The 27,963-nt window shown below is 34.7% G+C and overlaps 2 protein-coding genes across 3 annotated transcripts in view; one reads left to right on the top strand and one right to left on the bottom strand.

The window, feature by feature from the left end:
- The window catches only part of SLC35A5 (solute carrier family 35 member A5), a 34,118-nt gene extending 33,990 nt beyond the window's left edge, over positions 1 to 128 (bottom strand). The window contains exon 1 of one of the 2 annotated variants that reach the window (XM_023758676.1): positions 65 to 128. The gene's annotated coding sequence lies outside the window, so the exon portion shown is untranslated. The remainder of the gene's footprint in view (positions 1 to 64) is intronic. The other variant, XM_023758677.1, reaches the window with a different exon arrangement.
- The window catches only part of ATG3 (autophagy related 3), a 29,569-nt gene extending 1,996 nt beyond the window's left edge, over positions 1 to 27,573 (top strand). The window contains exons 2-13 of the mRNA XM_023758703.1: positions 3 to 193; positions 2,621 to 2,662; positions 7,784 to 7,833; positions 11,049 to 11,119; positions 12,627 to 12,734; positions 17,483 to 17,532; positions 19,876 to 19,957; positions 21,792 to 21,826; positions 22,059 to 22,214; positions 23,444 to 23,571; positions 25,607 to 25,675; positions 27,308 to 27,573. Of these exons, the coding sequence (XP_023614471.1) occupies positions 3 to 193; positions 2,621 to 2,662; positions 7,784 to 7,833; positions 11,049 to 11,119; positions 12,627 to 12,734; positions 17,483 to 17,532; positions 19,876 to 19,957; positions 21,792 to 21,826; positions 22,059 to 22,214; positions 23,444 to 23,571; positions 25,607 to 25,675; positions 27,308 to 27,389 (1,064 nt within the window). The 3' untranslated portion in view covers positions 27,390 to 27,573. The remainder of the gene's footprint in view (positions 1 to 2; positions 194 to 2,620; positions 2,663 to 7,783; positions 7,834 to 11,048; positions 11,120 to 12,626; positions 12,735 to 17,482; positions 17,533 to 19,875; positions 19,958 to 21,791; positions 21,827 to 22,058; positions 22,215 to 23,443; positions 23,572 to 25,606; positions 25,676 to 27,307) is intronic.
- The last annotated feature ends 390 nt before the right edge of the window (positions 27,574 to 27,963 follow it).

The raw sequence follows: 27,963 nt of genomic DNA, 5'->3' as shown, positions 1-27,963 counted from the left end.
CCCCGTGCTCTCCGCCCGGGGAAGGTGTAGGAAGGTGGGACACCGGAAGAGGTGCAGCCCCCACCTGTGGTCTCCGCCGCTGTTTCCTAGGGCTTTCCGGCTCTTGGGGGAAACTTGGAGCGACGCGCTGTGCATACTCGTGTCGCCCTTCGCCCGTCAGGACTCGGCGCGTCTGCGTACGTCGGGCGGCGAGGTAGTCCGCAGCCAAGTGTATTTGAGAACGTTAAACCCAGCATCGGTAGTCGTATGAACGTTTTAAACAAAGATTTTGCTTATCTTTAAAAAAAAAGAAATCTATGCTTGGTACTAAAATAACAGATGTCACTTTTTAAGTGTAAATCTTTTTTATGATGAGGAGTTTGAAATAACCAGTGGTGGTTGAGATCCCAACCTGTTAGATCTCGAAGGAACAAGGTGAATTTGCAACCTTATCAGTACCAATGAACCCAGCTAACAGGCAAAACCTCCCTTTCCCAAGGTTTTAAAATAGCTGAAACGAGTTGTTAATCTTGGACTTCAGTGATAATAAGGAGCAGCTTTGCCCCTCCTGCGTATATAACTGATTTTATATTGGCAATGCATCATTTTTTAAAGTAAAAATTGTGACACATTAGCTATTATAGGAGAGACGGGTGGTTTTCTTATTTTCCAAGGTAAATTTCTAGAAGTGTATTCAAGTTTTTATTATACAATTGTTTTAGAGTAAAGTTTGTTATTGCAACTTTATTTTTTCCTTTCCGAAAAGTGAGCAGTTATAATGGTTGAATAGCGAGTTCTTGTTTAATGTTTTTTTTTTTAAGCTTTCAGCTAACATTTTACAAATCTTGGTGTGGGGGTGAAGTATCCATGGAAATGGTTCTCTTTATTCAGGAAGCTATTCTGGTACACTAAGAAGAATAGTGGACCGTTTTACTTTGCTCCTTTCCCATGGCAAAGGGAAATGTCAGTTCTGTACTCTTTGTATGTTTATTTCTGCGACTGATTTTAAAATGATACCTTGTTAGACCAAGTTAAGAAAAAGTCAGAAAAGTTTATAAATGAGAATTTCAAGTCTTGCTATGCTTATGTTTGTTTACTGTGAAGCCCATCTTAATTGAGATTATTCAGTCCATTTGAATTTGAAAACCATCTTGACAGTTGAATCATGATTATTTTGCATATTATGTAATCTTTTCAGAAAACTGTCTACCTAGGACCTAGGTATACAGCATTTAAATGATACATGATTGTTACAACTTTTTAGTTTCGGGGAGAGAGGAGTAAGAGAAAAAGACCTTCCACATTAAATATAAAACTGCCATTTTGTTGGCCAGTTGTATTCTATAGATCTTATAACATAGAATTGTTTTAGGAAATTCTTAACCAAACTGTTAAGGAAATGTTAGCTTGTCAGTATGTATTTTTAGTAATGAAGAAAGCAGAATTAATGGCCCTCTCCTTGCCCCTCCCTGTGCAAACTTGTTGGTTTACAGAGAGAATACTTATAGTTTCCTACCAGACATAGGAAGGCAAGAAAAACACATACACACACACACACACACACACACACACACACACACACACACACTCTAAATCCCTGGGAAAGAAATAATTATTTTTCCTAGTAGGTAAAAATTAAGAAAAACCATGGTTTGAGAGACATAGGTACAGTAAAAACCAGAGTCTTTACAATGATCTCCGGGCCTCTTGGTAGAAGGCCCCTGTGGACTGGTACCTACGACTCTATCCTTTGCTCACTTTTGCTTAAGCCAGTCTGACCTATTTTTGTTACTCCATCAAGCCCTCTCTTGCCTCAGGTTTTGCATTTGCCCTTCCCTCTACCTGAAATGCTCTTCACCCAGACAGCCTTGCGGCTGGTTCCTTTCCTAAGGTCTCTGTTCAGTAGTTCTCTATCCCTGACCATCTCTGACCTCTCCTTACACCCCTCTCCTTACACCCTGGACCAGTCCGTTTTCCTCTCTGCCTCATTTTTATTCATGGTATTCATTACCATTTGGCTTTTGTCCCTCCACTGGACAGTCTAAAGTTCTTATGAGCACAAAGATGAGTTTGCTCCATTTTATTTACTCCTATACCCCCATTAACTCAAATAGTGCACATAGTTGTTCAGTTAATATTTGTTGAATGAATAATGTTCATAAATGAATCTTTGCATTTCTTCAGACTCTACCACAAAATCTTACATATAACTTAAAAACTTAGAAATATTTGATAGGTAACATCCTTGCTTTAGCGAAGAGAATATTGCATTAGTACCTTGGAGGTGAAAATAACAGGAAAGTATTAAATGACTTACAACTTATAGGTTTGGTTTGTAATATTATTCCATTTAAATGAAATGTTGGCTGAATTGTGGGATGTCTAAACATCTTTAAGACGTTTTTACTGTTCTGTAAAATAAAGATATTTGTGATTTCCCCAAATTATTGTTTTGAAATTATTTTCATGTCAGTTTTCTCCACTAGACATACATATTTCTTGAGGTCAGGTACCAGTGATATATTCCTTTTTTGTATGTGCTCCATTGCCTAGAAGGCTGCCAGGCAAACAGCTGCACAAAAACATTTTTAATTCGAAAGTGAAAGTAGTATAATACTGTTATTCTTTTTGCTCACTTTAGGAATCAAAATTTAAGGAAACAGGTGTTATCACCCCAGAAGAGGTGAGTGTTGAAGATATTCTGAAGCTATGATATTTTACAATTATATTTAACTGGGTGGCTTTTTTACTATTAAGAAAAAAAATATTTAACTTTAATTTAGATTTAAGTAAAAGTAGATTCTGCTGACTGCATTAGCAACTATATAGGGTTTTCTACTTCCCATAGAAGATGTAACTTCCCTCTTGATTTTCCACTTCTCATATTTCTCTGTAGTTCCTCTTTATTTGGAAGTGAGGGTGGAAGAGGGAATGGAAAAGATTCCTATCGTCACTTATCCTTCACTCATGTTTGTGCTGTATCGAGCAGTGGACTCTGGCCTTTGTTGTCTTGCCTTTGTCTAACCAAACATGAGTTTTCATGACTTTCCATTTGGAAACTTTGGTTCACTGCTTGGATAAGTTTGTCTCTCAGTATTTAGCTTAAACATTTTATTTCTACATATTTAACGAGGATTTTTTTCTCACCATTCTTTCACTTTTTCTCCCAACCCAGTAATATTAGCTCTGCTTAATGTTGAAACTGATGGCTGTTTTATAGGCCTGTTGATTTTTATTGAACTTTTAATGAAGAATTATGTTCAAAGGAGTCATTTTACTTGCTCACCAAATCTATATAATAAAAGTGTTCTCTTTCCTTTAGGTAGTTATTTGTCATCCTTAGTGGAATGAATACTGACCTAAAAGTCCTTTTAGACTCCAGTTCTATGAATGGTTATGATTGCATCAGACTTATTTTTTAATCTTAATAAATGGCAAAGAATTTATTAAGCTTCACTTTCAACTCTCATTAAAAGTACCACTAATTGGCAATAGAACATAATCATTGTTTTGAGAGAAACTTTTTGAAATAAACCTCGTTTTATGATTGGCTATTGCTGTAAATTCCAGGACCTCAAGCTAGAGAATTAACTGATCTTTCAGTTTTCCATTGTGATGGAATTTCTTCAGTGCCAAATCCTTGTGAGTTCCAAGAATGTTGATCTTTTATCTAAAATTATCTTTATTTTTAGTGAAGACACATAGTGGTGTGGAAAGGAACTAGGAGATCTGCCTTCCAGACCAATTTCTCTAATTTCTCCTATTCTGACTTGGACAAATCAATGAAGCTAACCAGGCACAGGCCTCCTGTTTCCTTATTTATAAAATGAGGGGTCATGGCTAGACATTTTCTGACAGACCCATTCTACCTTAGGCATCGTGAGTTCAATATTTTGAATGCCAAATAAAACTCAGTTTTGATGTTAAGGATTTTAATGTTCTTGTCCAACAAAGGTGTAATGTAGACAAGACTCCTGAAACTAAGTATCTGAAGTCAAGAGCAGAGATGAAAGTATGCTGTTCTTTTTGGACTCTTCGGTTTTATCTCCTCTATGTGAAGATGACTAATTACTAAATAGATGAGTTAGAGATCCATATCATTGGTTATTAGAGTTAAGCTATTTTAAAATAGCTACTAATCCTAGATTGAATAACTGTTAACACTTAATTGTATCATGAAGTGGGTAATACTAGGTGTACTGGTTAATAATAGTGGATTTTGTAATCAAAGAAAACAAGATAATTTCAAGAGAAACATCAAAAGTGCTTCATTCAAAGTAATGTCCATTGCTAGCTACATATTTCCCCATCTTTCAGGTAATTTGTGGATACCGTCCCAATAGAACTTTTCTTGTTTTGAGGCAAACCATTCAGAGACCAAATTTTCCACTTCTTCCTATGTTTTGAAGTGCTGCTCAGAAAGTGCATGTGCCATCAATCGTAACAAGTGGTAATCTGAAGGAGTGAGGTCTGGTGAACACAGCGGGTGGGTTAATATTTCCCAGGAAAGATCTTTTGATGTGTCTTTACTGGTGTTGAAGTGTGTGATGGTGTGTTATCATGAAGCAAAATTAGTTTGCCGTTTCTTCTGGCACATTCTGGTCGTTTCATGATCAAAGCTTGGTTCAAATTGTTTGTTGTTGTGATCAGTATAATGGTTTCACCTGGTTTTAGAAGCTCATAATACATACACCACACCTTCCTGATCCCACCAAACACAGAGCATTGTCTTCTTTCCGAAGCTATTTGGCCTTGCAGTCGATGTTGATGGTTGACCTGGATCAACCCATGATTTTGTGCATTTGGGATTCTCAAAATAAATCCAATTTTCATCCTCAGTCACAATTCGATGCAAAAAAGACTTTTTTTCGTGCCTTTGAAGCAACATTTTACTGATGACTTTTCGCTTTTCTATTTGTCTTTCATTCAGTTGATGTGGCACCCATTTTCCTGCCTTTAAAGTCTTTCCCATTGCTTGTAAACAATTGGAAATTGTTTGCTGAGCAACATTAATCTTTCTGCAAGTTGTTTTTGAGTTTGACATGCATCTTCATCCAATAATGCTTGTAATTGTTGGTCTTCAAACTTTTTTCGGTTGACCTGGACGTTCTTTGTCTTTCACATCGAAATCATCACTTTCAAAACATTTAACCAGTGTTCAAAAGTATCTTGAGATGGAGTATGATCACCATAAGCTTCCCAAAGTATTCAGCAGCACTTTTCTTCAAAATAAAGTAATGAATTATAACTTCCCTCAAATGCTCTTCTGTTTTTTGGCACAAAATTCGACATTTTTAAGTTTAAAAATATTTATGATGTTAACACCTTCAGAAAATTTGACATGAAGTTTTGAAGCTTGTTGTCAATACAACAAAATAGCATACATATCAAATCACATATATATCAATGTATGTGTAACTCCATCTATTGAAAAAGTCCGCATTATTAACCAGTACACCTAGTAAATTTTCCCCTTTTTAAAAAAATACAAGGCATAACTAGCCCAGCTGGGTCCCAACCACATAATGCTGAATTGGGATAGAGCACAATGATAGGAGTGAGTTAAATTAGAATGACTCTAGAGGAGGAAAATGAGAAGACATAATTTGTTTTAGTTAAATACTATACTGAGTTTTTTGTTTTCTCTTACTATTTCTAGGCTTCTGGCTGTCAGCCTCCAGATATCTTTTTGTTTTCATTGAGAGCTGTGGAAGTCTTGTGTTTAAAAGAGGGTCAGGCATTATTCAATATAGTATTGTTTATTAAAAATACCTTAATGTACAGCGTGTGTATGACTTGATTGAATATAGTAAATAAAGAGTAGCTTCAAAAATAAAGTTGTTCACCAAAATGTTAATATTGATTCAATCTTGTTGGGAGTTATTCAGTGTTATATAATATTTAATCACTAAGAAAGCTACTGGAGAAAATGTTGAAAATTTAGAAGTTTGAGTTTCTGTCTTACATTTTATTTCACTTGAACATATGAAACATTTAATAATGGCCATTGCTAGTGAGGACAAATGTACATATGTATTAATCATCAGTACAATTCTATGTTCTTTTATAGCAGTGGTTCTCAACCTTGGCTGCACATTAGACTCACCTGGGAATCTTTTCAAAATCCTGATTTCTGGGCCTCATCCCCTGGAAATTCTGTTTCTTTGTTACAGAGTGAGGTCACAACATTAGTAACAAAGAAACAGAATTTCTAGAGGATGAGGCCCAGAAATCAGGATTTTAAAAAGATTCCCAGGTGAGTCTAATGTGCAGCCAAGGTTGAGAACCACTGTTTCATAGTTTTCCTTACCTTCTAGTGTTTATGTTATTTTTTAATAGATGCTACCAGAGTTTCCATGGAATAAAATATTAGAGTCATATGACATCAAGGCAGTATCAATAAAGAAGTTTTTTAAATTTTTAATTCTTTGTTTTGCTTGCATTTTGTTAAATTAATACTCTTTTGATGGTGCTAAATAAGTTTCTGATAACTAGAGTGTTAAATGCAGCATCTGGTCGAAAAGACTCAAAATGCTGAAAACCTGGGGAAGAGAGTATTGTTTTCATTTGGGTTTTTGTCTTTGCCTGATCAGTTTAAGTAATAAAAAGGATTCTTTGAAATAAAAGAACAGAAACATTTGTAAAGGTGAAATAAAAGAACACAAACAGTTGCTGTTGGGAATACAATGCTAAATCTTGTTATTGTGTCTTTTTGGAAAATTACTCTCAGAATGCTTACTTTATAAAGCTTTACTCTCTCAAATTAAAATAGAGTATTATATACAGTCTGACTTTTCTCAGAAAGACATTACAAAATTAAAGACATTGCAATTTGTTGCTGTGTAATAAACCCATGAAAAATACATGATTTTAAGTTAGAGTTGTTGTGAAATAATAATTGGGAAAGTATGTGTGCATATTGTTTGAGTTGGGACACTGCAATTATGCTTAACAGACTTTCATTTTCTGCTTTCAAGAATAAACAAGATTTCTATCTTGTAGCAAGAACAGTTCATGTATAATAGAAATTCTGAAAAGATTAAACTATTTCTTCCTGAGTCTGGTTTTTATTTTTTGGAAAAAAAAAAAAAGAAACAAACAAAAACTCTTTCAATGTTCAATATGCCCAGAGAGTCCAAAGTTTGTTAGAGAATTCAATTTCTGAATTGTCTCGGTGTTTTCTTAGTCAGTACAAAAACTTCTAAATTTCTCCCATTATTTGGCACTACATTTCTCACTCTTGTTAATATTCCTTTAAGACTGTGAAAAGCTTTCAAAATTGGCAGTTACCTTAACTTAAGAAAACAGAGAGAGGGAGGAAGCAAGAGAGATAGAGAAAGAGAAAGAAATGTGATGTAAAAACTATTCTTATATCAGACATGTATCTATTTAGTAATTTTTTTCAAGATCTTCTTTGACTTTTCGTCCTCTAGGAAGAATCTCTCTACATTTTATTTCTCTATAAAATGATTTTTGACATTTTGAATCCTATAATGTCAACTTTATACATTTCATGATATGTATGCCTTTGGCATTTAATCTAGGGATAAAAACGGATTAAAATAATAGCATTCAGTGGTTTTTTGTTCCAAATTTAAACTTATGGATGTTAAAATTTTTTCAGTTCTAATAATAATAATAAATCTTCCGGCTGGTAGAGCAGATTTGGTGCTGTTTGTATTTAAATTGATTATTGGGTATCAAGAATACACAAGATGATCGCTTTGGTATTTTGCCAACATATATTCAGTAATGTTCAATTTTTCTTTTTCCCTTTTTTCATATTCCTTCTAAATCCACATAGTTTGTGGCAGCTGGAGATCACTTAGTTCACCACTGTCCAACATGGCAATGGTAAGTAATCTTGGGTGAAGAATATAAAATTAATAAAAGTATGACTTCATAACTATGGCAGTTTGAAAAATTGGTTAGGACATGAAAATTGGAATGACCAGTCTAATCCTCTTTAATAGATTTTTCTATTAAACGATTCCCTGTGATATGAAAGTAAAGGAAGAAAAATTGGGCATTACACCTGTTTTATTTTGCTCTGTTAGCACAAAAGATGGGTATTTTTGAGATAAATGCCTTCACTTCCTTTACTAGGATTTCATTTCTTTATAATGCTTTTAAAAAATCATGTTCAAGAGATTATAAATTTGATTAGCTCATCTTTTTCATATTAATGGATATTTATTGCATATTTCTATAACATTAATTAATGCAGAGATTTTGCAAAATCTTATGTTCTTTAACCATATGACCTTTTATTAAAGTTCAAAAGAATACTCCCGTTTTAGGAATTAACTCAAAAGTTTTAAAGTTTCATATTGACTAATGTCTTCATTGAAAATCTTCTGGTAATAGATTTTAAAAATGTTTTATTTTCTTTATTAACTTTTTAGAAAAGTAGTTTAAGTAACTTAGCTAATCTCATAACATATTTTAAATATTCTGAATAATAGCAGAATGTGTTTTAAAAAATGCAGTTTTATTACTTTTACGTACTCATAGTAAAACCACCAGACAGTTCCTGGAAAAGTGATCTCAATATTGGCAGAACTATATAATTTTCTAGAAATATTTGCAATTATTATTTAGTTTAAATATAAGTTGTTAACTTATTATAGCCTTTTTTTCTTTCAATGACACTTTTTCAATTATAGTTGAAAGGCACAGTTTTTGATTTGGGAGAAGTGTTTCTAGAACTAACCAGGTTCTAATTGATAAATTTTCCTTAATATCTAAAGAGCTTAAAGAAGTACAATATTTGCTTTTGTCTTTCCCTTAATTTTTATATTTAACACATACCTCACACAGTTGTTACTGCTTATTATCAACTAGAGGCCCGGCGCACGAAATTCGTGCACAGGTAGGGTCTCTAGGCCTAGCCTGTGATCAGGGCCGATCTTCCCCGGCTGCCGGCAGCCAGCGGCAGCCAGCCCTGCCCTCTGCCGCCGCTGCTGCAGGTCGCCCTCTGTGTGTGGGGCAACCGGCAGGGCGATTGTGGCCCCAGCGCCGCCCATGTCCGCCGCCACCCACCCCTGGTTCCTGGTTCCCCATCAGGTGATCGGGACCTGTAGGCTGGAGGCAGCTCCTGCATTGAGCATCTGCCCTCTGGTGGTCAGTGCACGTCATAGCTAACCAGTCGTTCAGCTGTCCAGTCCATTTGCATATTACCTTTTTATATATATAGATTGCTCTTTATCTTTTAGAGCATTGTTTCTTAAATATCAAGGCCAAGGTGTCAGATTTATTTATTTTTATGTCCTTGTCTTTCCTACATGTATTTCTGTTCCATATTTAAAACTGAGCTAATATCATAGAATATCTCTGATTTAGTAAGATTGGTTGACTTTTTTCCCCCCTTATCCTAAATTGTAAGTTAAAACTATATTTACCTAGGTCTGGTCTATATTTTAAAAAGTTAAATAGGTATATAAAGTTTAAAATAATATTCATTTTGTAAACATAACTAATTTAGGATCTTCAGTATGATAACACATTTTCTTTTTCAGGTTTTTTTATTATAGTCCTTAATTATCGAATTTAGACATATGATATATAGTATTGTTATAGGGATTATATATATGTGCAGGATCTTCTTTAGCTGGTGGTAGTTTATAATTATACTTTATGAATTGCAATGGTTGAAATAATTTCATTTTAACTTAGAACTTAATTATACCCCACTCCAATGTCCACACTTCCAGCTGAACTCCTGAGGCCAAAGGAATAATTTATTTTAAATCAGTGTTTGAAACAATATTTTCTTGCTATATATACTTTCATGTCTTTAGGTGTCATCATGACTTTATTATATCATCTTCTCTCAGGGAGTGTCATGGCATTGTTGAATTTGGCCTCTGGGAAAGGTCCAAAGATGCCTAGATAGCTACTTAGCTTTATTTTGTGCTCAAATAGATGGTTTGAGCTTTAGACTGAAGCTTGAGAAAGAACACAGCAGGACTCCAAATTTATGTTCATGTGATTGTGATAGACATCATATACTATCTCAGCTCTGGCCAAATCCAGTAGAAGATTCTTTGATCCACATGAGATTCTTTGAGCAAATTCTTAATGAGATATTCCAGAGAGCAGCACTGAAAAATTGGAAATGACCCACAGAGGGCGTAGTGTTTAAAAGCAGTGGCCTTGGACTCACTTGGCTCTTCCACTTTCTGGTTTTGTAACTGTGGGCAATCTTCTTTAAGCTCTTGTTTACTTACCTATGAAAAGGGGATATTAATGTTACCCACCTCTTAGGGTTCTGAGGATTAAATAAAAACAATTCATATTAGCCTTGGCCGGGTGGCTCATTTGATTGGAATGTTGTCCCTTATTATCAAAAGGTTGCAGGTTCGATTCCCAGTTAGAGCACATACCTAGGTTGTGGGTTCAAATCCCAGTCGGGCTGTGTATGGGAGGCAACCAATCGATGTCTATCTAGCACATGGATGTTTCTCTCTCTTACTCTCTTTTTCTCTCAAATCAATAAAAACATATCCTTGGGTGAATGTAAAAATGTGCATGTTAGAGTTCTAAATCCTATATTTAATAAGCAGTACAAGTTTTTTTTTGTTTTCAGTGATTCAAAGTATATTTTATATCTTAGTTCCAATTTTAATAGTGTGGTAGGAACAGATCTTGCTAACCACCTACTTTGTTATGTAATGTCATGCAACTATTATTCAGCCTCTTGGTCTCAAGATGAGCAGTACTTTAGGATTAAAAATCTGAATGAGATTATACTCACTAAAAACAACATTTCCTTTCTATTCAGAGGCAAACATAATAGTCATTCTATATTATTTTGTATTTTTTGTCTAATATTTAATCCAAATTCTCTTAGGTCTGTTGTTTGTATCTCTTAGTACATTTAATCTATAATAGTGCTATGTTCTTTGATGCTCTGATGTATATCACTTTAATGGTATTTTGCCTAAAACAGTTTTTTCAGGGGTGTGGATTGTCTAGTTTTGAGATTTACATGTGATATCTTCTGTTCTATCTTTGCCTTTAAAATTTTATTTTATTTTGTATTTTGATGCTTCTCATTCTTTTTAAAGGGCTGCAGGGGAAGAATTGAAAGTGAAGGCATACCTACCAACAGGCAAACAATTTTTGGTCACCAAAAATGGTAAGAATTACGTTGCATTTATTAGTAAATTTTGCAGTTATATATTTTTTAAAAAAACCTTATGATCTTAATTTGTGCTCACAGCTGTAAGTACAGCTGATTTCAGACAAATTTAGAAATTTAATGAAGCTCTGGGTTTTTTATTGCTGAGGTATTTTTTTTTCCTTATCTGATTTTCATCTCCTTGTTATTTTTGCCCAAAATGTCTAGTTTTAAAATATGGAGGAAAAGGGCCCTAATCAGAGTTAGACTTCTAATTAAATTATTTTTAAGTTGACTTTACTATATTTTTAGCTATTTAACTTTGATCCTCTTTAGATTTAAATTTTTTATGGAAGATGAAATTGATACTAACTTGGACATCTAAAAGCTTAAAGCTAAAGATTTTATTATCCATAATGTCATTGAAAGATTGCCTATAGGTACAAAATATGTTTTTGAAACAGATAGCATTTTATTTATAAAGTTAATTTGAAAACAATACAAAGTTGTTATAATCCCTCTCTAATCATATAATAATACATTGATTTTCATTCTAATTTACATTATAGGAAGGGCAAAATATGTATAAAATATCAGTTTCTTCTTTCCTACAGCATATTTATTAGAATTAATAATTTATATACTGCTTGTTTTAAAAAATCAGGATATTTATAGCAATTTGTTGACCATACATCATGTTTTTGCCTTATAATTATTTAATTTTAGGCATATATGTATAATAATAATACCTGTTAATTGAAACATTTGATATATCAGAAACTCAATACCAATATTGTACAATAGAGTAACATTTAGCAGTGAATTTTATCCTGGTTTGCTCATTATGAATAGCTGGAGGTCACCTCTACCACCTCTGAGAATGACAGGTGGTGCCTTCATGTTCTGAGAGTAAAGCTATTAAAATTGTTATTATTCATTAGCCTGAAGTTGAATAATGTCATCTCTGGCTTCAGTTTGCAGTTTTCACAGATCATTAGGATAAAGAATTTATAGAACACTCCCAGTAGAGCCTTTCTACTTGTCTTCTAAAAATAAGCTATTTAGCCCTGGCTGGTGTTGCTCAGTGATAAAAGCATCAGGCTAAGCACCAAAGGGTCACGGGTTTGATTCCTGGTCAATGGTATGTACCTGGGTTGCAGGTTTGTTCCTGGCCCCAGTCAGGCGCGCATGCCAGAGGCAACAAATCAATGTGTCTCTCTCATATTGATGTTTCTCTCTCTCTCTCCATCCCTCCCTTCCACTCTATAAAAATCAATGGAAAAAATATCCTCAGGTGAGGATTAACAACAACAACAAAAGCTACTTAGGGAAAGATAAATGTGGTCAAATAATTTATGTCTGTAGGCTGAATATAACTCTTTAATGAGTCATTTTCATTAGAGGAGAACTGTAATATTCCCTTAATATTTTGGTGGGGATATTTTTAAAATCTTTTTATCTTTTTAAAAATGGATTTATAGGAAGCAGATTATGTGCTTCTAATAGCATTTGCCATTTTTTATAGTGCCATGTTACAAGCGGTGCAAGCAGATGGAATATTCAGATGAATTGGAAGCTATCATTGAAGAGGATGATGGTGATGGAGGATGGGTAGATACTTATCATAACACAGGTAAAAGCCAAATAGAATGACATACATATGATTTCAATTTTTAAAAACTTTTATAACCTTTTATAACAGTTTTGATTTAAAATAAAGAAGAGCATATATAAGGCACAGTAGACTTACCAGAAAAGAAGCAGGGAGGACAAATTAGAAAAAAATCCTCTTGAAGTATACCATATTTCTATAGTACTGCTACTTCATTAGCAATTTGAAAATACCCATATCATCGTCTTTATTTCTAAAGAAACGAAGAAAGCCAATTAAAAATACTGAGTATGTGGCCCTGGCCAGATAGCTTATTTGGTTAGAGCGTCATCCTAATACACCAAGGTTGCGGGTTTGATCCTGGGTCAGGGCACATACAAGAATCAACCAATGAATGCATAGATGGGTGGAGCAGTGGATGGTGTTTCTCTCTTCCTCCCTCCCTTCCTTCCCTTTCCTTTCCTCTCTAAAATTTGTAAATAAAAAAAAGACTGAGTATGCATACTATTTTACTTCGAATCCCTTATTTGCATGTCATTCCATTGCTGGATGATGAGTTTTAGGACAGGAACCATACTCATATTTACTTTATACCTGGCATTTAAAAGTATTTAGTAATTATTTTTTAATGTCTACTAAGAGGTTTGTAAAGACCATGAAGGTATAGATTCATTGTTGAATCCTCAATATCTACATAGTATCTGATACAGAAGTTATTCAACAAATTTTTGTTAAAGGATTTGACTAAATTTAAGCCATTCATAAGTGTTTGCTTGCATAAGTTGTTTGGAATTCTGAATATGATTTTTTTATTCCAAGTAAAATGCATGGAAAGGCATTTTATTTACTGTTGTATGACTTAGTTTTATTGAAGAAAGTATGTTCTGAGTTTAAATCTAGGATACTAAAAATAAGTTTTCTCCCTGTAAGCCCTGGAGAGTAGGAGGCGTATCAAAAGTAGTGGTAGAGCAGGGTTTCTCAACTTTAGCACTGTTAACGTTTTGAGCTGGGTAGTTCTTTGTTGTAGCATTTTGTGTATAATGCAGAATGTTTAGCAGTATCTCTGGGCTGTACCCACTAGATGCCAGTAGAATTCTTACAGTTGTGACAACCAAAAATGCCTCCAGGAATTGCCATTATACCATGAAGGCCAAAATTGCTGCCCTTGATTTGAGATCAACTGCACTAGAGAGGCTAAGTAATCTGTCCAGGAAGAAGAACCTTGGTATGTCAGTTTGTCCTTTACTCTGGATAAGGTACACTGCCATCTGTTTATTCATGGTGATAATAGGCACAGGTTCAGAACGTGGGCTCCTTGATTTGAAACTCACTTGTTTCTTAATGAGTTGAATGTTGTTATGTCAAAGCCTAAAGAGAATAGCAAATTTTTTAACTAATTTCAAAATCATTCTCTTTTGCCCATTTATTTATTTTCATCATTTCCAAAATTATTCAGCTGTTCTGCTTTAGTTTCCCCCTGACTGGGCAGCACATCCATAGTACATTGTCTGTTGACTGACTATAGTCTTTGGTTATAGCACTATGTTTCTGATGTAAAGTTAATTAGTTACTCTGTTTTTTAGTTGTATTTTATTCCTTAATCCCTATCCCAAAAATCTATGTGCATATTTACAAAAGCCTTCATTACAGAGATAAATTGGTGTCAGTATGATTGGATTGACAAAAATCTATTACAGAAAATTGACAACTAAAAAAATGGTTGTCTTGCTGATGGGGACAAGTAACATTTTCATATATGGAAAACAACTTAGTGTTCTACTGCAGTTAATTTGATATACATAATAAGTTGTAACTAATGTTTATGAGAGATTACCTTAGAATTTCAGGGTTAAACTGTGTTCTGATTTGATTAAAACAATGCTTCTATTGACTCACAAGGTGAGGTGTCTGGTTCCTTGTCACCTCAGAGTTTTTTGCTTCCTCTGTGCTTCACTTCTTTCAGGTTTCTTTGATTTGTCTTAGTCCTTATATTAGTCACTGGGGGGCCCAGTGCACGAAGAATCGTGCACTGGGGGTGGGTCCCTTAGCTCGACCTGCACCCTCTCCAATCTGGGAGCCTCAGGGGAGCTCTCTCCAATCCGGGAGTTTCTGTCTGTCTTTGCAATCATATGAGCAAATTGTCTGAGACCCCCAACCCAGTTTGGTTTGTTGCTCACAGAATAATAGAGGCATTTTTTTTTTAAATATATTTTATTGATTTTTTACAGAGAGGAAGGGAGAGAGATAGAGAGTTAGAAACATCGATGAGAGAAACATCGATCAGCTGCCTCCTGCACATCTCCTACTGGGGATGTGCCCGCAACCCAGGTACATGCCCTTGACCGGAATCGAACCTGGGACCTTTCAGTCTGCAGGCCGACGCTCTATCCACTGAGCCAAACCGGTTTCGGCGAGGCATTTTTTTTTCTTTGCTTCATTGGTGGAGATTTCCTGGAAGTTTTAGGATATCTTCCCTTTAATTTTTCCTAGACACTCTGATTTTACTTATGTCTCTCACCTTTGCTTTCCCTCTATCCCCCACCGCAACAGTAACTTGTTCCAGGCTCACTTTGCTCTAGTGTCTAGGTGGAGATCCATCTGCCACCAGAACTACAATTCCCAGCATTCCTGGTGCTCCCCACACTCTGGGCTTCTGCTTCAGGTCCTGGGGCTGCCACCAGAACTACTATTCCAGAATTCTTGGTGCTCCCCGCGCTCTTGGCTTCCCCTTCCTGCTCTGTCTCCGTCCCATGGCCTCTAACTCTGCCAGGTCCTCCAAGCCGCCAGATCTCCCTCTCTGCTCTCCGTCTGGCAGCTTGGGGAGCCAAGTTCTCCAAGCCGCTCAACTCTCTGCCAGCTCTCCCGCTCTGCTCTCCGCCCGGCGGCTCTCTGGCTTTGCTCTCCACCTGGCGGCTTAGGGGAGCCACCGAGGGAGCTACGTTCCCCCAATTTGCCAGCTCTCCCGCTCTGCTCTCCGCCCTGCGCCTGTGTATGCAAATTAACCCACCATCTTTGTCAGGTTAATTTGCATACTCATTCCTGATCGGCTGGTGGGCGTAGCGGAGGGACGGTCAATTTACATGTTTCTCTTTTATTATATTAGTCATGGTTCTCCAGAGAAACAGAATCAACAGAATGTAGATATGGATAGAGAAAATAGGTTGTAGATATAGGTGTAGATAGATGTATTTTTAAGAATTGGCTTATGTGATTGTGGGAGCTTGCAAGTCTGGTTTATAGGGCAGGCTTGCCAGCAGGCTGAAGATCTAGGTAAGGGTTGATACTGCAGCTCAAGTCTAAAAGCAGTTTGGAGGTGAAATTCCTTCAATTAATTGGATGAGGCCTACTCACATTATGGAGGATAGTAATCTGCTTTATTCAAAGTCTGATTTAAATGTTAATAATATCTAAAAAATACTTGCACGGCTACATTTAAACTGGTGTTTGACCATATATCTGGACACATAACCTAGCCAAATTGATGTAAAATTAACCATCACAGCCCTTGAGAGTATTGTCCTCATTAGAGTCACTGGACATTTTTGCCAATATATCCTACTTTTAGAAGAGTGATTTAATGAGATTCTGTATCATATTTAGACAGGTTGAAGAAGTTTATTTACTTTGTTTGTATACTGGATTCAGTGAATCCTATCTAATAAAGAGGGAATATGCTAATTGACACTCACACCCTCGCAAAGATGGCGGCGCCCACAGCCAATAAGGAGAGAATATGCTAATTGACTGCCCTGCCCACAAAGACGGCAGCGTCCACAGCCAATAAGGAGGGAATATGCTAATTGACTGCCCCTCCCTCAAAGATGGCGGTGCCCACAGCCAATAAGGAGGGAATATGCTAATTGACTACCACACCCTCAAAGATGGTGGTGCCCACAGCCACAAGATGGCGGCGCTTAACAAAGGAGCAAAGCATATTTTTTAATGTAGGGTTTTTTCTTTACTATTTTCATCCTTTTTGAACTATTTAAGTGAGAACACTGACATATATTTTGAATTAGAAATACTATTTAGCTGACTTGTTGTTCCGGTATATGCTTAAGGCCACCTTCATTGAGACAAATAGGTTCTAAGGTAATTGTTTAATCATGTGCAGTGGTTAGAGCTTTCAACCCAAACTCAGAATGTGTGGATTTGAATTCCAGTATCTCACTTAACTAGCTGTGAGACTCAAGCAAGTTATTTTACCTGTCTATAGAGACTTTTTCTTCGTAGGGAGAAATTATTATCTTAATTAGCACACAGGACAGTGTAAGGATTAAGTAAGATGTGGAAACAGTAAAACAGAAAGCCCTGCATAAATGTGATATAGTATTAGTACTTCTGGGCATCCTAGATTTCTGAAGCAAATGGCATAGTAATATAACTAATACCTTGTTGAGAAAATTCCAATGTAGGTTTTAATAAAATGTAAATGTGCATCCTATAGTCTCTTAATCTACTCATTTTTGAGGATGAATATGTATTTTTGATAGAGATTCATAAGCAAAGTAAATGAATAGTAAATGAGGGATGATAAAATAGGATAATTCATGGTAAAATATCAAATTGGTATTCTTTAATTTTTTAAAAAATTTGAGAAGTACCTTTGGGATTATTTATTTCTATTGAATTCATTAATAAAATTGTTGCTAATATTAGCTTCTCATTTCAGAGAAGTTGTCAGAATTTAAGTAATTTTAAGTGTTTTTATATTGCTTGAATCAGAAAAATGTTTACAACTTAAATCTTTTATGCACAATTTTAAACAGGTATTACAGGAATAACCGAAGCAGTTAAGGAGATTACACTGGAAAGCAAGGTACTGGTTAATTAGATATGTTTCCAAATTCAATGACCTAGTATGTATGTATATGTATATGTATGTATGTATATAAGATTACTCATATCATTTTTTTCTAACTGATTATTATCAAGCTCTTTTATATCCTAACTTCACCCCCCCCCCCATTTTTGTGTATCAGCATACCAAAACACTACTATTTCCCAGTGTTTCTCTTCTTTTCCTTAATCTGTTGTATGGTTAAGAGAAACATTTTTTGAAATTATAACTAGTAAAAACTAATTTTTACTAATTGAGAAGCCTTCTAGGCTACTTTAAAAAAAATAGCTTTTTATTTTTAAGTATAAATGCCAAATGTTCTGTAAATGGAGGCTTTTGAAGTAGTTTACTTGCTAATTAGTAGATAGTAATGCTATGGTTTAAATTTTGTAGTTTAAAATTATCTTAAGCAATTTACTAATTATATCATTTTTTCTTAATTTATGACTAATGAGTATATTTTTGCTTTTGAAAATGTAAAGGTAAACTTTAGCATCATTTAAAATCATGACATTTTGAATCATGAGTGGGAACTAAATCAGTTAGGTTTTATTGTACAATTTGTTGGCAAGGTATAAGTATATAATTGGATGAAATTTTTCTTCTTGAAAGTTTTCAATTCAGACTATATTAACTTTTCATTTCTAAAGAGAAAATGATTGCAATTGTCTTTATATTTTTATATAGTTATTTGAAATTATATGAAAAATAATACAAAATGCCTTTACCCATGTCTTCTTAATTATTTTGTTAAGTCATGTCTCAGAGAGAATAGAATAGACAGAATAATTGTACTCTTTTTTTCCTTATGAAACATTCAACCAGTTACTAGTTTAAGATATTCTTTTTATGTTCTTGTCATTTGAATTATTTGAGATTTTTAACTGGGGCTTAACAGAAAGTGTTAGAGACTAAACAAGTTTAATTTTTTTTCAGTGCACAATTTTATGCTTGCTAGAAACTCACTTTTATGTTTGCTTAGGGTGCAGTTCATTTGAATTTGTACATTTTGGAGAATTTGGATGACTAAGGAGAAACAGCTTTGCTGCGTCAAAAGAGATCATCTTGTTTACTCCAGCCATTAGTGTATATGCTTCAGATTTGGGGAATGATAAATGGTAGAGTAGTTTGGATGGCATTGTTTTGATAGGTTTATGGGAATTCTTTTAAGAATTTTTGCTAAATGCAATAGTGTTTAATATGGTACTTGCTCTGTTACTTAACATATTTATGTCGTACTATAACAGGGGTGGGGAACATCCTGCCTGAGGGCCAAGAAATCATTTGGTCTGGCCCTACCAAGACATTAGGGGTGAATTATTTAAAGTTTCCCTTAATGACCAATTTGTCAGATGTTGGCTCATCAAATAATCATCCAGATACTTTCTTCTTTGTTTCATGTTTTTGGTATAATAATGACATACTGGTATATGATCTAAGTTTCCAGTGATAAATAAAATCATCCCTAATTGAAATTGTAAATTAGTTAAAAACTAGATGTCCAATTTTTTTTACTTCAGAATTTTAGAATATTAATTTGTGAAAATGATAAATGTACCAGTACAGGCTTGTCTTGGCTAGCATTATTCTTTTTAGTGCTAATATAGTTAAGAAATTGAACTGAAATCATATGTGTAGTAACAGTTGTAATTTGCTTAATTCAGCCAGTATGTTCATAAATTTAAATATATTGTTTGATTTATAATAATAAGTTTAACATATAAGTATATTGTGATTTATAAATGTATAACTTTTTGTCCTTTAAATTATGTATTTAAGTTAATATAACTTTTAATTAATTTTCTAATACTAATGAATTGGTTAACTAAAAACAACTGGCAACTATTTTTAAATGGTTGACTTAGATGACTCATGGTGCTTGTATAATGCTTTTTATATTTTTCACAGCCCTTAGCACATCACTTTTTTTTAAAAATATATTTTATTGATTTTTTACAGAGAGGAAGGGAGAGGGATAGAGAGTTAGAAACATTGATGAGAAGATCGATCAGCTGCCTCCTGCACGCCCCCCACTGGGGATGTGCCCGCAACCAGGGTACATGCCCTTGACCGGAATCGAACCCGGGACCTTTCAGTCCGCAGGCCGCCACTCTATCCACTGAGCCAAACCGGTTCGGCAGCACATCACTTTTAATGATTGTCTTTTGGGTTTGTCATCTCACTGGAGGAGTTTCTTAAGGATAAGAACTGTCTTATCACTCTTAATTTTCACTGGTTAGCACTGTGCTGGTGGCATGTGAGTGCTTGGCATTAGAACTAATGAACATATTGAAATGACTTTAAATATAATTAATTTCAAAGGATAGTATAAAACTCCAAGATTGCTCAGCATTATGTGAGGAGGAGGAAGAGGAAGATGAAGGAGAAGCTGCAGATATGGAAGGTATCTGTGTTCCAGATTTGCTTTCATTACACTAGAATATTGATTTGGGAATATTTGTAATTTATGTGGATTAAGAACTCTGCTCCATTGAGTTCTAAATTTTAACATGATACAGCAAATTTTTATTGAGCAATACATTACCTATGTATCAGATACTTTTTGGTGCTGGAGATAAAGCAATAAACAAACAAAAACAATACATAAGCAAATAATTTACTGTATGTATTAGAATGGTTATAAGCATTAGGGAGAAAAATAAAGGGGAGAATAAGGGAGTCTTAAGGTGGGATGAATGTTGTAATTTTTAAATAGGTTGATGAAGAAAAATCTCATTGAGAATATGCCTTTTGAGAAAGGCCTTGTAGGAAGTAAGTGAACAAGCTATTTGGATATCTCAGGAGGAGTGCAGAGGTTCTGAAATGGGAGCATGTGTGGCTTATCAAATACTCTGAGGAGGCTCCTATGTTCAGAGAGAAGTGAGGGGAGAGTCAGAGAGGTAATCTGGGGGCAGATCATGTAGGGCCCTGACTTTAACTCAGAAGTGAGATGAGAAACCAGTGGAGGGCTTTTCAGAGTAGAGGAGTGACTTAGAATGAGATTTAACATTTTAACAGAATGTGACTGCAGTGTTGAGAATAGACTGAAGGCTGAAAGGGGGGGGGGGGGGGTGGTGGTGGATAGGATAGCAGGAGGCTGTTTTGATCATCTAAACCCATGGTCAGCAAACTGCGGCTCTTTGGCCCCTTGAGTGTGGCTCTTCCACAAAATACCACGTGCGGGCACTCGTACAGTGCAATTGAAACTTCGTGGCCCATGCGCAGAACTCGGTTTTTGGCATGGGCGAGTCTATTTTGAAGATGTACTATTGATATTTGGCTTTGTTGACTAATGAGTTTGCTGACCACTGAGCAAAACACTCAAGTGGCAACATTGGAAATGATGAGAAGTAGAATTCTGGACATATTTAAGGTGGAGGGAGTGCAAAAGGATTTGCTGCTGGAATGAATGTGGCATGAGCGAGACAGAATAGTCAAGTGTTTTTGACCTGTCCATCTGGAGTGATGTCATTAACTGCATTGGAGAAAACTTCAGGACTGAATAGCTTTGGAGGGGGAGTTAGGAGCTTGGTTTTGGAATGTGATATTTGTGATGTCCCTTAGCCATTCATTTGAGCCATAAGTTAAACTATTAGGTATTCAGGTCTGTAGCCATGGAATAAATATGGGAGTCATCAGCATTTAAAATCATTGAGATTAGTGAAATAAATCATCAAGGAGTAAGTGTAGATAGAGAAGGTCCAAAAACTGAGTCTTCGTTACTGTAGAGTTTTGTCGTATTGTTTTTTAAATGGTCCAGATGATGAAGAGGAACGAGCATAGGAGATAGTGGAGAAAAAGTAAGGTGAGAGCAAAGCCCGGAAAATAGAGTATCTTAGAAGCCGAGGAAGGTCAATTAAGATGAAAACCGGGACTCTTGCACTGGATTCAGCAAAGTAGAAGTCACTGATGACTTTAATGAGCACGTTTTTTACAATTATATAACTAGCCTTGTGTATACTATGGAGTCCCTGAGGACCTTACAGTTTTATTATGCCAGTTGGTATTAATAACTGTAGCACAGACCAAGCCTTAATATGCTGACTTTCTCCAGTCTGGCTTTACCAGGTAAAGTTGCTGCTGCTGTAGAAATATGTATAGAATCTCAAATATATTTATTCGTTATTGTCAGAAACAAAAGCAAAACCCAGTTTTTCATTGATACTCTGAAATAATATATAATTTGGTTTACAAAATTATTTTGAACTCGATTAATCTTTTGTTGCTTTTTACAACAGAATATGAAGAGAGTGGATTGTTGGAAACAGATGAGGTTTGTAAATTGAGTTTTCTTTAGTTAATTTTTAATGAATTAAGTTAGGGATTGGTGTTTTTCTTAATACCTTGATATTTCAAATAAGTTCTTCAAAGCATATAAAATTTTGAGTTTTAAGTTATATCTGCTTTTGAAAAATAAATACATAGGGTGAGAGAAATAGATTTTCTAAAATATCACATTCATAGCGATTTTAATGGTTGTAAATTTATTTTTTTATTATTGCCAGGCTACCCTAGACACAAGGAAAATAGTAGAAGCTTGTAAAGCTAAAACTGATGCTGGAAGTGAAGATGCTATTTTGCAAACCAGAACATATGACCTTTATATCACTTATGATAAATATTATCAGACACCACGACTATGGTTGTTTGGCTACGATGAGGTAAAAATAAAAATGTATTGTAATGTAAATATTTTAAATTGTTGGATTTAATTTCTTGATCATTAGGTCTATGGATATATATTGTATGTGGTCTTTTAAATTTTAGATATCACTTATTTTATAATTTTAGGGTTAATACTGCACTTGATTCTTACTTTGAAGAAACTATGAATTATTCAATGTGACAACATTCTTACTAAGAATTGAACATAAATAATCTGTTACGTATTTATTACTTGGTCCCTGAGCTTATTCTTTTTAATTGTGAAGAAAATTGAACTTGGTTTGTTGTAATAAATTTTGTTTGGGACTACACCTATTGGATAACTAAGCATTTGTAGAATGACTAGAGGCCCGATGCATGAAATTTGTGCAAGAGTTGGCCTTCCTTTTCCTGGCTGCTGGCACCAGCTTCCCTCTGGCACCCGGGACTCGGGCTTTCTTCGCAGCCCCAGCTTCGTCCAGAAGGTTGTCCGGTCTAATTAGCATGTTGTGCTTTTATTATTATAGATCATGTTACACATGTTTTTGGTTTTTTTAATCCTCACTGGAGGATATATTTTCCACTGATCTTTAGAGAGAGAGTAGGAAGGGAAGGAGGAGCGGGGAGGGAGAGAGAGAGAGAGAAAAACATTGATGTTAGAGAGACACATTGACTGGTTGCCTCCTACATGTGCCCCAAATGGGATCCGGGATCAAACCTGCAACCTAGATATGTGCCCTTGACCAGGAATGGAACTCAAAACCCTTTGGTCCTTGGACTCATGCTCTAACCACTGGGAAAAATGTCCAGGGCACATGTGTGTCTTTTTCCCTTAAGACAGAAAACTTTTTTTTAAAAGTCATCCCCTTCATTGAATTAAAGGATAACTAAAATAAAATTTACTTGTTTAACCTGTTATTCCAATGACAATCAATAGAAAACAAGAAAATAAAATATGCCTAAAAGATGAGTAATAGTTATAAGACTTTTGGATAACCATGAACCTGCCTTTCTGTGGGATCTTTACTACATTAGGTGATGGTTGATGTCATATAGTCTGATGGACAGACAGACTTCCCTCTCCTTTCTTGGTATAAAATTTCCCCCAAATAATCTGGCAATTCTAAATAGTCTAGAATTCTGAATTGCAAGTGTTGTGGGAGGTGGAGATAAATATATTATAAATATTGAATTTTAGGCCTAAAGTTTTTAAAGGATAATTTTAAAACGTTTTTTATGGTTTCAGCAACGGCAGCCTTTAACAGTTGAACACATGTATGAAGACATCAGTCAAGATCATGTGAAGAAAACAGTGACCATTGAAAATCATCCTCATCTCCCACCACCTCCTATGTGTTCAGTTCACCCATGCAGGTCTGTGTCTGTGTGTGTGTGTGTGTGTGAATATATTTTTATTCTTTGTATGTGTTTAGTTATGGTATCGATCTTGGTGATTTTACTCCTATTTTTATCCCCATGAATAGTTTGGATGATCCTTTTTATATTAAAAAATACTCACTATTTAGACATGGTTTGCTCTATCATGCTGTATCTTTCTGTTAATATGGAATATAAAATTAACCTTGTGCTTTTTCTAGGTGACCTGTTTATCTCCTTTTATTGGTTAGTGAAGGGAGATGTATATGCAGACTTTCTATTCTCCTTTACTCTTTAGTCAAGAAGTTTTCAGTCCTACCAAATCGAGTACATTTTATAATTTTGGATTTTCTTTATATCAGTGTGTTTTCACAAGATCAAATAAGTGAAGCTGAATTTATGTGCATGATTTGTTCAGAAGTTTCCTTAAAATAAAAAAAGTAAAAGAGGTGTTACGTGTCAATTTCTTTGTTAGTTGTTTCTAATGGGTAACTTTCACAAAATTATTGAGAAATTCTGGTAACAGTAATTTTCAGATGAAAACTCTGATATTCCATTGACTTATTCGATGCAACATTCTAGTTTTCAAAAATTCTTTAATATTTTCTTCTAATTTTTTACAACCTGTTTATTCTCAGACTTTATCCTATAGAAATTTTGGTTCATTTTTCCAGTTTATGTCAAGAAGTATTAATATTGTTGTGAAAGGTAATTTACACATCATTAGTTTTAGTTTTCAATTACTTAATCTAAAAGGTTTTTATTTTTGATAGTTTTATTTGATTCATTTTTTGGCTTGAGGTTTTAGGATGGTGCTTATTAAATTTACACTCTGAGGTGTAAATTTTACTCAATTGGTAAAAGAGGTAAGTAATTTAACTGAATTAATTTTATACAATTTTAATAAATAACTATTATATAATGGAATGAAATGTAAATATGGCAGAAAATCTGGGGGCCTGTAAAATGAGACTTCAAGGACAATTTAGACCTTGCCATGGGTCGTCTCAGATTATGCCTTCATAGCCTCAGAGTTAATACATTTGATCTCTCATCTTCTAAGTTAAGTTCCTCTGTCATGAAGGTTGTATTCATAAACAGTGAAGCATCATTTCTCTAAGCCAGGGTGATATAAAAGATTATTCATTACTTTTGTACGTAGTCCTTTTCTTAGTTTATGTGCCCAATTTTCTTTTGTATAGCACAGAAGAAACACCAGTTGGCTATGAAAAGATTTGTTGGTAGGACAAAAACTTTAGATAAATATCATCTATAATAATAAAAGCGTAATATGCTAAGTAGACCGGATGTCCTTCTGGACAAATCCGGGGCTACAGCCGCGGGATGGAGGCAGCCGCTGTGGCTGCAAGAGACAGATCCAGGCAGCCGCCACGGCTGTGTAGGTCTACGCTTGCACGAATTTCATGCATCGGGCCTCTAATTCTCTATGTAAAGACAAAAATACTTTGTAATAAAATCAGATAAATTTTACAGCATGAATGAAGACAAAGAAAATATCTAAACTTCTTGACTGACCAGTTAGCTTTTCTTAAATTCAGTTTTGGCTTATTTTCAGCTAAATATTTAAACAGCCAAAATTACAGCATTATAAATATCTCCCCCTTTTTTTTTGACTGTTACCATACATGGTTTGATTCTTCTTCTTTCTCAGCAGAGAGCCCTTGCTCTACAATTCTGCCCTGGCATGATTTCCCTTTCTCTGGTTTTGTAACTGCCCTCTATCCCCCCCAACCCAATCATACCAGCCTTCCACCCCCATTATAGGAAAGCTAACTGGTACCATTGTGTTCATCTGTGATTACCAGAGCTTTTTAAAATTGCCCCTCGTCCAATAAAGCTGTCTTCATTACTCGGCCATCTGACTTGTTGGGAAATAGGAAGAATGTCTTATAATGTAACTATTATATATTAAAACTGATTCATTGACAGTAAGGTAGATTTCTTTACAAACAAAAACTCCTATTTTGGTCTAATTGATCTATTTTCCTAAGATTTGTTCTTTTCCTTTTAGGCATGCTGAGGTGATGAAGAAAATCATTGAGACTGTTGCAGAAGGAGGGGGAGAACTTGGTGTTCATATGTATCCTTACCTGTTTATATGACTAGTGGCAAATTGGCTCCTAGGATTTTTTTGGGGGGAAGGCAGGGATTGATTTAGTTTAACCTTAATGGCACAGTACCTATAACTTGTTTTAGCCTCTCATATCGGGAAGTCTTAATGGGAATATTTAATTTATTTAGAATGTCTTATATTATGATTATTCTGCCTTGTTCAGTTGATCAGCACATGACATGTCCCTGTGTGTAACAGTTAGATCTGCGTTGTTAACAGAGACTGAAACAAGTTTGCCAAATGCTCTTGTTTATTGAAGAGGCAATGGCTAAGCGTATATGAATATAAAACTATTGCTCTTGATGAAAAAGAAACTCAGTGGGCTTAATTTATTGATGAAAGATGAGTAGTCTACTATTTTAAAGGATAACACATGATTACTTTTTCCCTAAGTATATTTCCAATTTAACGTGTTATAAAATGTGCTTTCCTCTCAGGTAAAAGTAGAATTCATTTGTGGCAGTCTGAGGTCTCTCTGAAGCAAAGAATTCAACTTAAATAGATTAATTAAAAAGTAAAGCAATTGAAGCATATTTCAGATATTCTTAAAATACAGTATTTTCATTTTCCCCATTTCTTTTTTTCTTTTTTTTTAATTTTCATTTTTCTACAAGAAGAGTATACCCTTCTTACTATAATTATCTTCTGAGGTTAACTCAGTTCTCTGGGGTTATCAAGATGAATAAATTAAGTAAACTGCTGAGTCCTGAAATATGTGTACCCATAACATGGATTCATCAAAAGCAGTCAAAATCAGTGGTTTAGATGCAAATAGCTTGAATTAGTTTTGTGCTAGATTGATATTAGACATGGTGGTTTATGTCCCCAGGTGTTAGATATAGATTAAGGGGTCATTACTCTCTTGATATTACAGGTAACCTAAGCATTGCAAATGAAGTGCATCCCTCAGAGGTATATGAACCAATTTGATATTGAAACAAATCAGGAACTTTTAGTCCAAACTAAATTTATTCCTGAAATCCTATTCATAATTTGAGCATTCATCTCTGTGGCTAGGTAGCAACTTGGAAGACTATAATTTAAACTTCAATCATCAGTTCTCCCAGTAAAAATTAAGCTCCTAATGTTTTCAAGTACAATAGAATATAGGAAAAAATTCAGAGTTTTATTAAAGATAGCCCAATTTAACAGATTCTATGCCAAATACAGATGCACTAACCTAGAATTGGTTCTTATGGAGGGTTTCCACCTAATTTTTTTTTTCTTTTGCTTCAGTGCTTTTATATTCTTTACCCCGTATCATTTTCTAACATATTCAAGCAGATTTGTAGGCAGTAAAAGAGTCATTTTAACATGGACAACCTTGTCTTTATTTTTATACCAAAATAATTGGGCTTGTATGAACTCTTACTCAAGAATTTTCACGTTCAAATATTAAAAGGGAAGGGAACGTTACAGAGAGCCTCATATGGACTAGACACAAGCTTGCATGAGTGAATTTTTTAAATATACTTGATTTAAGATTTCGTCTTAAGTATTTTTTCTGAGAAATTATTGCTTAATAAAATAGATAATTACAATGTTAGTTTAAATCATAAAGCTATTTACCAATCTATTTTCCTTAGCCAAAGACCTTAGGTATCTTCTAATTTTCTTGAAATTTGTACAAGCTGTCATTCCAACAATAGAATATGACTACACAAGACACTTCACAATGTAACAAAGAACTTACAGCTTATTCTAATCATTGCTTCTGATTTTTAAAGAATTAACCCATAGATGTGACCATTGACCCTCTTCATCAATATGTACAATTTCTCTAATAAAGGGACTTATATGTTTATGCATTAAATAAAAAAATTCCACTACCAGACTTATTTGTTTAATAAAAATGAATGTAAAGAGATGGTTTTTCCTTGCTTCTTATCAAAAGGTGATATAGATTTTCCTTATAACAAATCTTTAAGTCAAGAAGTATCTCATACAGAATGATGATAAAAATATTTTTGATTCACATTTATGAGGGAGGTATTTAAGCATGTGACAGTGTGAGAACAAAGCCTCGAAAATACTGCATGCTAGACTTCCCTTTTATTCTCTTCCTCTTTATTCTTCCTGTCTTACCTTCTCCCCAAGACTCCTATCTGTTAATATTTATGAAGCACATAGTAATGTACCAGAAAATATGCTAAGTGCTGTTACTTATCTAATTTCCTGATTGTTTTTATTAAGTTCATACCACCAAAATTATTATTTATTAAGGATTTAAGAATATTCCTCCTATTGTGATTGCC

This window comes from Myotis lucifugus, unplaced genomic scaffold, assembly GCF_000147115.1.
Source record: "Myotis lucifugus unplaced genomic scaffold, Myoluc2.0 scaffold_137, whole genome shotgun sequence".
Taxonomy (NCBI): Eukaryota; Metazoa; Chordata; class Mammalia; order Chiroptera; family Vespertilionidae; genus Myotis; species Myotis lucifugus.
This window is presented reverse-complemented; position numbering and strand designations above follow the sequence as displayed.